Source organism: Apteryx mantelli, chromosome 2, assembly GCF_036417845.1.
Source record: "Apteryx mantelli isolate bAptMan1 chromosome 2, bAptMan1.hap1, whole genome shotgun sequence".
NCBI classification, from domain to species: domain Eukaryota; kingdom Metazoa; phylum Chordata; class Aves; order Apterygiformes; family Apterygidae; genus Apteryx; species Apteryx mantelli.
Window position 1 is genome coordinate 58,005,920 of NC_089979.1, and position 12,830 is coordinate 58,018,749.

The window sequence follows — 12,830 nt, forward strand, 5'->3', positions numbered from 1 at the left end:
ATCAAATTAAAATTAAATCAAATTATTTAAAATGTCTCTATATATATACACATACATATATATATACACATATGGATTTGTAGTTGAAAAGCTAAGAGCAATTGGTATTTAGCAGGCTTTAACCGAAACCTGAGCTTTAACAATGGTGATGGTCATCCCAAATAAATGTACATTACAAATGATTTTCACAAGAATCACATCATTCACCAGTGACATTCAATTATCTCAGTCAGTTGTTTTTCACACTATAAAAAGTAACAGCTTTAAGTAGGAGAGTGCTATCTCCAAATAATAGGTAACATGAAGCTAATAGCTAATATTGTTCTGTACTATCTAGAAATTTGCACTTGAAATTAAATGGCATGAACACTGAGATGGACAGAGGGAAGAAGAGGCTACATCGTTTCCACAACAGCCCATGATAAATATATATTGTGAATTAAAGTACTATAAGCACATACATCCTTTCATTATGCAGAAAGTATATCACTTTTGTTAACAGAGTGAAGTCACAAGCTGCATATCAATTTTCTGATTTGACACCATATGGGAGGCTCATGCGGCACTGTCCATCGGTGAAGTTCCTCAGTACCTCACCATCGCAAGCCGCTGTATTCAGACTTCCACAGCTGCATATATATTATGGATGTAAGTTTATGATACCACATAATAATCATGATACTCCTCACACAGCATCACTAGTTCCTTGAGTACCTCCAAAGCATGACTGAGAATTGTAACCACCACCACTGTACCTAGGATAACTCCTAAGCTGCTGCCAAAAAATGTGAAGGAGGCAGAAAAAAAAAAAAAAAAAAGGGATAGCTCCATGTTTCAAGCAGTTGAAGACCACTCAGCAGAAGTGAATCAGATCAGGGCATCAGAGAATGATAGACTCTACAATGATCAGCTGGACAAACAGGTTGAAGTGGCCACTAACCACATGCTCCTCACAGTCTAGATGTCCTACTTGAAACCTCTGAAATCTCATTTGGAAAAATGCTGTGCATGCACAGCTGTAATTGCAGTTAATGTAAGTACTATAAGATGCTAATTACTGTAAGATATTAAAAAGAAAAAAGACAGGATTCTCAGATTAGACATCCAAATTACTGAATATTTTGATAATATTAACTTTAATCTACATGCCTCAATTTCCCTTCTGTAACATGGACAAAGTAATGCTGCTGCACCACACAGGTATTTGTGAAGAGCTCAGATATGGAGAGAAGAGCATCATTATCCATGAAGAATTTAATAATTATGTATGTAATGCAGAGTTCCTATGCTACATAAAAAGTACCTTACAGCCATGCACTGATTAAGTAGGATACGAGTTATCTAGCTACAGTTCAGTAAGCACTGCTCAAGAAATACTGTGAATGATGCAAAACTGGGTGGGCAGAGAAAAGAGAGCTAATATATGAAGTCAATGTGGAGTTAAAAGCTGTAGCTTAATGCATATGCCCAAAGAAGAAAAAATAAGACTGCAAAGATAACATTAATTCTTACATTTCTCAATTTCTGAGTGTTGACTGTACCAACGTTCACAATTTCTAACCTTTTGGGAGGGAGTACTCCATAGGTGAAAAATTCTGTTCAAATTGTTCAGGCAAACATTCAAATATTAGAAAAAGCCAGGATTAAAGTTATCTTGTTCCTATCTCAACCACAAAAACAATGATTCTTGCATAAGAGAGACAGAGAGAGGACGAATTTGAAATTACTGTATGAAATTATGTATGTACTGAAATAGAAGTGCAGAAGTCACTGAAACTAATGAAATCAGCTACTTATAAAAAGCCCTGAATTTGACATGTCAAAACATTTGAAATATTTGCACTATGCCAGAAGACTAGCGAGAACATACAGCCCCAGTTATTGGTATCTGTTAGCGCAACACTCTCGATAGTCTGAAGCACCAAAATAGCTCCTAAGTAATGTACCTTATTAGAGCATCTGTTCCTTTCCTAATTTCTACTAGGAATACTCATCAGCCAGGGACAAATCAAGCTACTTGTTTAAATATAGCATTACAATCATAAAAAGAAGAGTAAAGACTTTATGTTACATGTTATTTACTTCAAAACAATCCACCCCTTGTTATCATTAGTAGCATACATCTTCACAAGCTGCCAATTCTAAAAATACTACCTGTAAGGTTTAAAGCAAAAACTGGTTTTAATAACAACTTTGCCAAATGTCTGTTTTGACTGATGGAAAGAAACATAATCCATCTTTCCATGGCTGCTTTAAAATTTAGATTTAGGAATCTTGTCCTTTCCTCCTCTTCTGTTCTTCTCACCGTGACAGTTTTCTCTGATGGGAATACACACAAAGCTTTGACCCATGACAGTCAGCTAAGAGACTCTGTGTTTATGAGACCTAACTAAACCTGTAATTATCTGTGAATCCCTCAGTCTCTGCACACTCCATACTGAACTGCATTCCCATTATTGTGTACATTTTGTACATTCTTCAAGCAGACCCTGCAGCAGAATGCCAGTTACTGGATGGAAAGTTTATAATAAGAAAGAAGTTATTTTTCTAACACAAAATCACTAGCAGGTGTGGTCAGACTAAGCCAGCAATTGCATCTCAGACTGCCCTACAGGTATTGCACCTGCAGGTCATTTTAATCCCAACTCTGGTTCATGCCCAAAGGTTACTCTGGACAACCTGCCCAGTAGACCAGAGAGCGGGACAAAAACAGATGCTTGCAGGCATTTGGTATACAGCAAGAGTCTGGGTGACCAGAGGAGCAGCTGTGCCCTCAAGACCTAGTGTGTGATGAAGAAAATCTTTTCAGAAGAGGCAGGAGCTTGCTCAACAGACAGCGAATTAAAGGCTAGCCTGACAAAAGCAAAATTAGGTGACCTAGGGGGTCCCATTCAAACAAAACTACTATACTGATTGCATACAGCACTCAAGGCCCTGAGGATACCGTTCTTCTTTTGCAGTGGGTAGTACAAACACTTAGCACAGTTCTCTGAACCGTTAGTGGAAGGATAGATAACACCAGTATCTGGGTACGTATTTTACTCTATTGATTTAATATTTAAGCAACAACATCTGCTGCAGAAAATAATTATAATCTCATAGCCTAAATCCAGATCTTGACTGCAAAAGGACTTTCAACTCGCATATAAGAGACGTTTATATTTGCAACAAGATTCGTGTATTAGCTTTCTGTGTATTTGTTCCGCTTTTTCCTCCTTTATTCTTTTTCTAATGATCTCTAATCAGACAAACTATATGTGCATATGCTTGCGCACATGCTCGCTCTCTTGCTCTCTCTCTTCCTGTATATGAATTGTTTTCGGGACTTTCTGAATTTTTCTGGTGGAAACATGGCTTTCTCACTAACAAAAGTTTTGTGAGGATTTGTCAGGAAAAAAAAAAAACTGAATACTGAATATTCTACAAAGATGCTTCCACTGTGTCAAACAACTGGCAAAAATAAGTAAGTGCAAAGTATAAATATTGAAATTGCTCAAATATGCACCTCTGACAAAGGGTTTAAAATGTCCTGTGAAGGATAACGATCCCCTTACATCAGTTGCTTGCTTATCGTAAAGACTTTCTGCATGTTGAACACAACATAAACCAAAAGTAACGAAAGAATGGGGAGACACCAGTAAATATCAGTATGGGTTCTGATAAAAACAGTGACTCAGGTAAATCTTACATGCATCTTTCCATCCTTTGATGTTTGAGTTGTACACGACTATCTAGGAGGAGACCCATCAATACTCCCCAGCTTGCTTTAGCTTATTTTCTTGACTTGAAAGCAGCAATAGAATACAGTGAAAATTGCTAAGTCAACTTTAGACTTGAAGACTTGAAGATAAAATGCTTCACACAGATAATTCCTTGAAAATTCATAACAGACCATCCAATCTCAACAACTGTGGCCATAATGCAAGTTTTCCAGCGCTGCAGGTTTTCCCTTTTCTTCACAACACTATTCATGTTACAACATGGTCACACTTTACCCTCTGAAATAACACATTTATCTCCCCAAAATTACATTGAAACTCAACATAAATGTTTCCCTCAATAACAAAAGCCTAAAAAAAAAGTCTTAGTGCATAGCATGACAGCACTGTTAATTTGAATGTTAAGGTTATCATCAAGCCAACACACATCATTTGTTCAAGCATATGATATGTAGGCATGTCTTTTGCAATTTTTAAATGCCTGCCATATGGAAAACAAAATGCACAGCATTTTTTGGTTTCACTTTTTTTCCCCCTCAATATACTACCTACATTTAAGACAGTATAAAAGCCATGAACATGACTAATTATACAAAATCATAATTTCAAGTTTCTCAAAAAAAGGAAAAAGATAAAATAAAGAAGAAGACAGGGAAAAAACTTTTCAAATTTGACAGAATCTAGTGATTTTCTTGACTTACCATAACCTTCCTTAAGGTATAGCGTTTGGATCTAATGTCATCCATCAGCATTTCATAGGGTGTGAGCTGATATTCTATTGGGAGAGGGTTGTACTGACGCTCTTGAACTTTCTTAAGTTTGACACCATTCCGTAAATCTCGCATCACTTGTACCCAAAAACGAGCCTGAAGAGCCAAGACAGCAAAATTTTATTTAATATCTTACCCTTGAATACCAACTCAAATTAAACCATAGTTGCTCATTCCCTTTCAGGACATCATCGCACCAAACAGGTAGAGCTGTACTATTTATTTCTAACACGTCAAAACAGGTAAGAAAAGCAGCTGTTTTGATCAACCAAAACTCATCTTATTTGTGGTTATTTTATATAAGGTTATTTTTAGTCCTCATGAGGGTAACAAATCTTCATTGCAACCCAGCAGAACTGCAGTCTCACCTCAAGTGATATCCAGAACTAAAAGAATACAGAAAAAGGATTTGAAAATTCTCATATACCTTCAGATTTCCATTTCAACTGTGCAGCACACGTCAGTAAAGTTTCTAGACTTGTAACTAACGCTATGTGAATTAAAACAGTGAAGTTAGGAAGTGCTTGAATCCTAACCTTTGTTTCCCTTATGCCCAGAACTATCCTGCAGAATCTTCCAGCAGTTCTTTCTCAAACAGAAATTTTGGGATGGTCTCCAAATCCTAAGGTTTAGAGATATCCTATCGGTACTCCATTCCCTTTTGCTCCGCCTGTAAGAGCACCACGCCCTAACTTCTCCCTCACTTTTTTTTTGGCAGTAGGAATGGGTGGAGGGGAAGAACTGATGGACAGGAGATTGGGAGATTGAAATCAAGTCCTTTTAAGAAGCTCATAATGTTCCTCCACGCACTGGCCAGAACAGTAACTAGAAAATACTACAAGCAGTTTTGTTTTACCATTCTAGAAACTCATAGCCGATGGCTCTGACTACTGTCTGGCTGCCACTTGGAAGGGCAGTCAATATGACCTCTGTCTAAATGTCCAACTTTTCAAATCACAAAAGCTTCCCCATGAAAGCTTAGTCAAAAGAAGAAACGTAACAGTGATCAGCTTGGATACTTGCATTGTTTCTCCTGCCTGTGAAGGAGTGTGAGATTCTGTTTGGTTCTGACTTGTCATGAGTTATTACTAATTCATATGGCAAAAAACCAGACACTGATTTTACCATAACACAAATGACTCTGGGTAAACAATATAACGAAATATAAACTATTAATAATGATTCTGACTCATTATTCAGCTCTTGTCTTACCCAGTCAGCATTTTTTAAGTCATCAAGGTCTGTGCTGGTTTCGTCACTTGCTTCTTTGTCCATTTCTTGAATCTTCTTCAGATTCTGTCAACAAAAAGAAAATTAATCAATAAATGGAATGGTGGCATTACTTTAAAGTAAAATGGGAGTTTAATTTTTGACATCTTTTGAAATATATTATTTGGGTATTTTGATGAACATTTTAGGACTGGAATAATAATACTGTAATAGTAATAATAGTAATTTGAAATACTATTTGAATATGTTTCTCATAATTGAAAAGTGGACCTTAAATGCTGGAGAAAATCTGAAGCTTTGCATATGAACCTAGCTTAATAGCATTTCAGAGGAAAAACTATATTGAGAAATTTTAAGATTTCTAAAATTGGGCTATCCACAGGAAAAAAGAAAAAACAGCAGGTCTAAGAGGTTACAACACAGAAAAGTTTACTGACTTGAAAGGATATGTTCATAACAAAATTACTACCAGTTGCCAGATGCAAGACAGCTAATTTTGGTAAATGAAGAAAGTCCCACAAAGTTAGTCATAAGGAGAAATAAATCATGAGAAAGCCTCTCAACAGAATAGTGACAGACTTACATTTATAACAAAATTAAGTAGCTTCTATAACATGGTTATAGACTTTGGAATCTGAGTAATATAACTGTATAGGTAAGGAATAAAAACAGACCTTTCAAAGGTAGCAATTACTATTTATGAAAAAGATCTGATGATGCAGATCAAAGGGGCAAAACAAAAGCTTTCACAATAACAAGAATTTGAAAAACAATCAAAAGTTACAGTAGACCAAAGAACAGGTAAGTGTCACATAAACAAATGCGAAGTAAGAAATATAAAAAACAGGTCTTGGTGGATTTACAGAAATGATCTTAGACACATAAAATATTGCATATTCAAATGCTATTTTTTGTTTTACTTCTGAATTAAAATGTTCTGGAATCAGCAATATAAACAAATTCTCAATATTCCATTTTTCAGAGCATTTTCTAGGAAATCTTTCCTTTAACAACGTTTAATTTGATCTGTTTTCTAATTATTTACTCATGTATTAAACGCAGGTAGTTACATCTTCTGCTAACTAACTTCTTGAGTTTATGTTCTGAGACTAATTCAGCAGGTCAGAGATATGCAAGAGATTTATGTATTTATCACAGAAATATCTGTCTCACTGTTGAGCCTAACACACCCTATTATTCTAACGGAAGTGGACAGAGAGTCTCAGTTTAGCTTTGGAGCTTCCTAGAAAACTTAAGATGTAAGCATATTTTGCAAAATGTTTTTTCCTGCAAATAGTACCAAAATGGTCAACATTTGAAGTGGAAGCACTGGAAAATCCACTCAACAGACGGAGCGCAAGTATTTACTCAACCTGATTACAGAGATAGCACGCGTGAGTCACCCACCCCAAAGGTTTTGGAAAGGGAACAGCTGGATTATTTATTGTCTTATTTAAGTAAGTAGCACATTTACTGTCAGGACAGAAAAGAAATACTACTGTTGCCCTTTAAAAAATAATACATAATTTATGGAAAGATTCTAGAAAACCCATAAATCATCTATCCTACAAAAGCAAATATGTCATCCCACAATGTGGGAACATTTTAGCATAATTTGCAGTATCATCACAAGATACCCAACGGGGAAAAACTGTTTGCATGGAAACTTCTGCTGGTTCTGTTGCTGTGGTCAGCAATCAGTCTAATGCTTACTTACAATCATCCCTTTTCCATGGAAAGAAAAAAAACAGAAAAACAGAAAAAACAAGTAACATAAAGGTCTCATGTATACATATTTTGCCATCTAGGGTTTCTTCTTTTCTGTATCACACTGGCAGTTGCAGTAATCATTTCAAAGATGGTTTCCGTGAACTGTAAATGATTTGCTTTCTCGCAAGCTGCCAACATTTGTTAATAATCTGCAAAATATAAAATCATCCTCTTTCACCTTTTCCTCTTCATAACCAAAAAGTTAACTTCACTAAATGAGCTGGCAACTGCCAGGTCTGCTACTCCTTTCCACACTGGAAGATACACATTCATTTCTACAAAATTAACCTGTTCCAGCTGCTCAACCTTTACTTTGAATGCCAAACAAGATCTGCAGCAATTACCCATTTCAGCAGCCATGTTCCCTAACATACAGTTTGCTGGGCTGCTTTATGCCCAGAGGCATCAGGAGTGACACAAATACTCCATGAAGCTAAAAAAATTACAACCTGTTTTTCTTAACAGCAGAATATTGGGGTGGGGGGGGGGAATGTGAGGAGCTGCAAGGTCTTCCAATTAAGGCAACCATCTAATTAGTTTCCCCGAAATATAGCTAGAGGGGGAGTTTCTACTTGAGCAAGCACAGGTATAGAAATGATGCTAGCTACCACACACTGTGGAGCTGCAAGAGCAAAACCTACCAGCCAAAAGGTAGCAGCTCATGTATGTCATGAAACTGCACTTTGAGAGATTCTAAGCACAGGCTTACTGCCAAAGCTCGGATCCTGCTCCTCGCCATCCAGCTGATAGCTCCTGCTGCTTGCCTGGTACCAGCACAGACACCCACTCAGCAGCGAATTGCTCAGGGGGAAAAGACTGCAGGGAAAAGATTCACTTTCTCATGGGGTGAGCTCCTCCCTGCACGCCAGGGTTTGTTCCCTAAATCCAGCTCCCTGTGCAGTCAGTGCAGAACACCAGAACGGAAGGTAATTTTCCTCTGCTGTAAGAGTTAGAAACCTTTGGAAGCTTGGGGGAAAAGGAAAAGAGAAAGTATTCGATCCTTGCAGCCATTTTTTATGAAGGTTTCTTTAACTCTTCCCCACCTGGCAGGTGCTGCTTAAAATCACTGTGACAGATGATTATGTAAAATCTTCTAGACTAAATGAAATATTATCATTTCCCTCCACCACCCTCAGCCAGTGTCAGTGGGTTTTGGAATCTGTTTCAATCGCAAATTATAGAAACCAAAACATTTACAATACAACAGACTGTTTGTCAGAACTTAATTGTGATCCCAAATCTATGAGTAACCTCAGCTGCTGCATCCATTTGTACTTACCCTTGGGACAATGGATTAAGAAAAGCTATTATAGTATAATAAATACATAGCCTAAATGGGTTTCTATATCGGAAAGCAAAAATATCTTAAAAGGGTTTTTCTAAACGACCCTAGAACCTCAAACCCATACCACAAATCTGACTCATGTCTTACAGCCTGGGCATACATTCAGGAACTAAAGGGTGAGATTTGCAGGATGTCAGCGTTTCAACTACATCTGCTCTTTGTTTTATTTTTTAACCTCATAGCATTTGGCCAATTTTAAAACTGAATTTTGTGACTAGCACAGGTAAAGAAAATACAGAATTTCTTTGAATTTATTCTAGTACTATTTAAAGCAGTCGATTAATTTGTTGTTGCTAAGTGGCACACATTTGAAGCATGTTCTTCTTTGCTCAGTGACAGATGGAAGGTTATGTAAGACACTTGTCAGCACAACGTCAAAGACTCACTTCAACAAAATGCTCTCTAAAATGAAACATTTTGATGAACATGGAATTCTCAGGAATCCGCATCTTGACTTGGTCTTTCACTGATTTCAAAACACCATCTATTGCAATTTCTGGTTTATATTTTTAATTCTGAATAATTTTTTACTGATACATGTAATTCTTACACTGCTACCTAGGAAACTAATAAAGTAGTCTTGCATGTTTGATCTCAGTTTAGAAATATATGACCTACATATTGGGAAAAACTGCTTTTGTGCGTTCAACTGTCTATCTTGGACTTGAAATCTATGGGCTTGGCCAGCAGCACTACTCCAGTTTCTTGAAAATGCCCCATTTAACTCAAACAAAAGGTGTTGAAGGGAATATGATCAGTAGAACAGTCCAGAAAACCTCTCCATTTTTTCTATGTGTGAAAAAGAGCTTTCTCTCCTATTAAAAAGGTTGCAATGGCTCCTAAACTGATGGACCAAAGAAATCATGCTAGGGTTGCAAGTCTGATGACAACTCAGTTGCAAGGGTGGAGTCACAAGCCCGGAAGTATAAGCAGAAGTGGGATTATGAGCAGAAGAGTTTGGGAACTCGCTTCTTTCTTGGATGGTACTTTCTGACCGTCCAAGCAGTAGGGTATTCTAACAGCTTTTATGGTCACCTGACTATTAAGGGTAACTTGGCTAATGACCACATTTCTGGAATAAGTGATCCATTAACAAGAAATACACTAAAACATTATTTGGATACCTATTAACTAACTACCTCTATTATCATATTTTTATACAAACAATATATATATGTATAATGTATATATACAAATGTTAAATGCAAAGTAACAATCTACTTTTGTAATTGATGGGCGAGTGAAGAGTTAACAGGACTGAAGTTTGTCAATTGATATGCAGAAGAACTGATAGCACCAGAGCTGACGTGCGCAAAGCTGCTGAACAGAGGACTTAACGGGACTAAAGTCGTCTACCAACCGATATGCGCAAGGACTGATATGTATAAGGCTGCGGAATGGCAGCATTAACAAGACTGAAGAAGTGAAGTCTGCCACCTGGAACCTGCACGGACCCCCGGGGAGGGAAGAAGCGATACGGAGGTGTTGGGGTCTTGCCTCGCCAGCAGGGTCCTCCCGCGCAGACAAACAGACAGTCCTGTGACTGCGAAACTTGCTAAAAGTCAGCAAAAGCAGTGTTTGCCCAGAGCCCCGGCCGTATAAAAAGAGACTTGGGAGCTAGGAGAGTTTGAGCAGGGACGGGAACGTGACCTGACCATCCTCTCCGGCTGGACCGTGAGTATTCCCCCCCACCCCTCCCCTTTTCCTGGGACGCTGGGTTAAGGTAACTCCCCGAGGTTGAGAGCCCTCTCACTAGGAGAGGGAACAAGCTAGCTTTCAAGTGGGGATAAGCAGTCCTTCCAATTAATAACGCAGTAATCGACGGTTTCAGGTTATCCTTTCTAAATTAGTAACTGAGGGTTTTGTGTTATCCTTCCTAAATTAGTAATCGCATTATTTTAATGGATGTTACTAATCCAAGAACTTGTGTGAGGAAATAAACATCTTTTTTATTATTATTATATTACTGTCTCAGTCGTTGCTATCGAACCTTCATAGCATGACAGCGTGACAGTAATTAACTATTTTTCCATTAGAATCTTTAACATGAAATGAAACGAAACCAGAAAAGCAAGAAAGGAACAAGGGAAGTTTCATTTCTGCTCATGCACTTCATTAGAATCTGCAGGTTTACCTTTTTCATACAGGTCACGTTGAAATATATCCAGACAGACTGACAGAATCAAATTTTTACATTAGAAAGGACAGAAATGAAAGAGGACATGATTTAAATGAACAGTTTAAAGAAGATAAACTGGAAGCCTTACATGTCTTCTGCCAAGAACTTTGGTTAATTTAAAGTCATACTGTGGATAATGAAACTTTGGACAAGTGCTTGAAGAACTCCAACTTACACTGCAACTGAAGATGTACACGATTATAAAAATTTACAAAATTTTAATTAATTTGTTAATCTTGATGCTTCAGGGTGTAAGCCAATCTAAAAATTTTTGAGATGAGTCAATCCTAATGCGACAGATACATTTGCCTACTGGATACGACTTATATTTTATGCTGGCCAACATCACATGCCATCTTTTAGCACCACCTTTGCCAGTTGCAATGTTTATCACCCACAGCGCACACATGAATGGTTCGCTCTGATACAGGCCAGCATCGGCACTTACTGGCACCACGCAGCCATTAAGTGCGAGCAGAGCATTAACTCCAGGGGGAGGTAAGACTGGGCAGTAAAAGGAAGCTGAGGGAGGACTAGGGGCGATTATCCCCTCAATAAACCAGATTAGACCTGGAAGAGGAGCACAAGCCCACAATTTGGATGGTAGAACCAGATAGATTCCACGTCTGATCCAGAACAGCATTTTCTGCACTCCTATGTGTGCACAGTCTCTCCCTGTCTCTCATAGTCACACTTGCTGCCACCTGTGAGCAACGGCAAAGACTTTTTCCAGATACTCCACACAAGGAACGTTTGCTTTATCTCATGGACTTCGCTTATTTGCACCCACAGTTCTGTCTACAGCTAGGTGCAAAATAAAGGTGATCTCAAAGTCTTTTGGATCATCCTGAAAAAGACATGTCTTTTCTTTTAGATGGGGTCCATTTTTAGCAGGTATTTAAATGGTCTTCCTCTCACACACACACACACATGCATTTCCTCCATCTTCTCCATTCTTTTTTCCCCGCATACAGAAAACAAAGGAGAGGTTTCCTTCTGGTGGAAATTTCTTATTGCAATTATAAAAGGTCACTGTGTGAGATGAGAGACAAGTTGTACTCCGTTTTTGCCAGCAGCTGTAAGTGCCTGAACAGTAGGATACAGAGTTAGGAAGACCTGGCCCATCCAAAGACCACTTCTGGATGATGGCAGGTGGTATCCAGGGTGGATCAGCAGCAAGGGCACCTTTCACAGAGCTGCCTGAATGGCATATGGAGGCTGTCAGCTGAAAAAACATCCCAGTAAACCTGCTAGGAAAACTCCACCTTGCAAAAAGATGCAAAGGTAGGTCACATTAGTCAACTGAATTTCAACCCTACTTCTGGAGCAGCTGCTGCTGTTCTTCCACAGAAATACATATTTTTAGCACTGTTACAATTTTTTTTTTTTACTTTTTTACTATTGCACTAGTAGTATCACACCTTTCTCATCTTTGGCTTGAGTTCTGTCCTGTGCATCTGCTGCAGTAAGCATCTCATTCTCTCTAAGAACAGAAGTGTCTCCCTGTCAGCACGTCATCTTTATTGCTTGTCTCTGACATTTCATACACAGAGAATTAGATTAGAAAAAAAATCAGCATGGCATCAAGTATGTGACAGAGTGCCTAAAACATTTTACTTGACATCCATTGAGATGACCTGAACAGCTCACTCATTGCTTCATCATTTCTGAGTAATGCACTCACCCAAATGCACGCCAGTAAAACCCTTTCTGAAACTACACTCTATTTATTATATGACAGTGATGTTCACATGATAGGCTGGAGAGCACAGGACTATTTAGCAGATATGTTAGTAACTATATTTATTCCAAACTTA

At 38.1% G+C, this 12,830-nt stretch overlaps 1 protein-coding gene across 1 annotated transcript in view; it reads right to left on the reverse strand.

Moving 5' to 3' along the window:
• Nucleotides 1-12,830, reverse strand: part of SPIRE1 (spire type actin nucleation factor 1) — a 133,522-nt gene that overhangs the window by 36,031 nt on the left and 84,661 nt on the right. The window contains exons 5-6 of the mRNA XM_067290726.1: nucleotides 5,702-5,785; nucleotides 4,421-4,585 (exon numbers count right to left, since the gene is read on the reverse strand). Coding sequence (XP_067146827.1) covers nucleotides 4,421-4,585; nucleotides 5,702-5,785 — 249 coding nt within the window. The remainder of the gene's footprint in view (nucleotides 1-4,420; nucleotides 4,586-5,701; nucleotides 5,786-12,830) is intronic.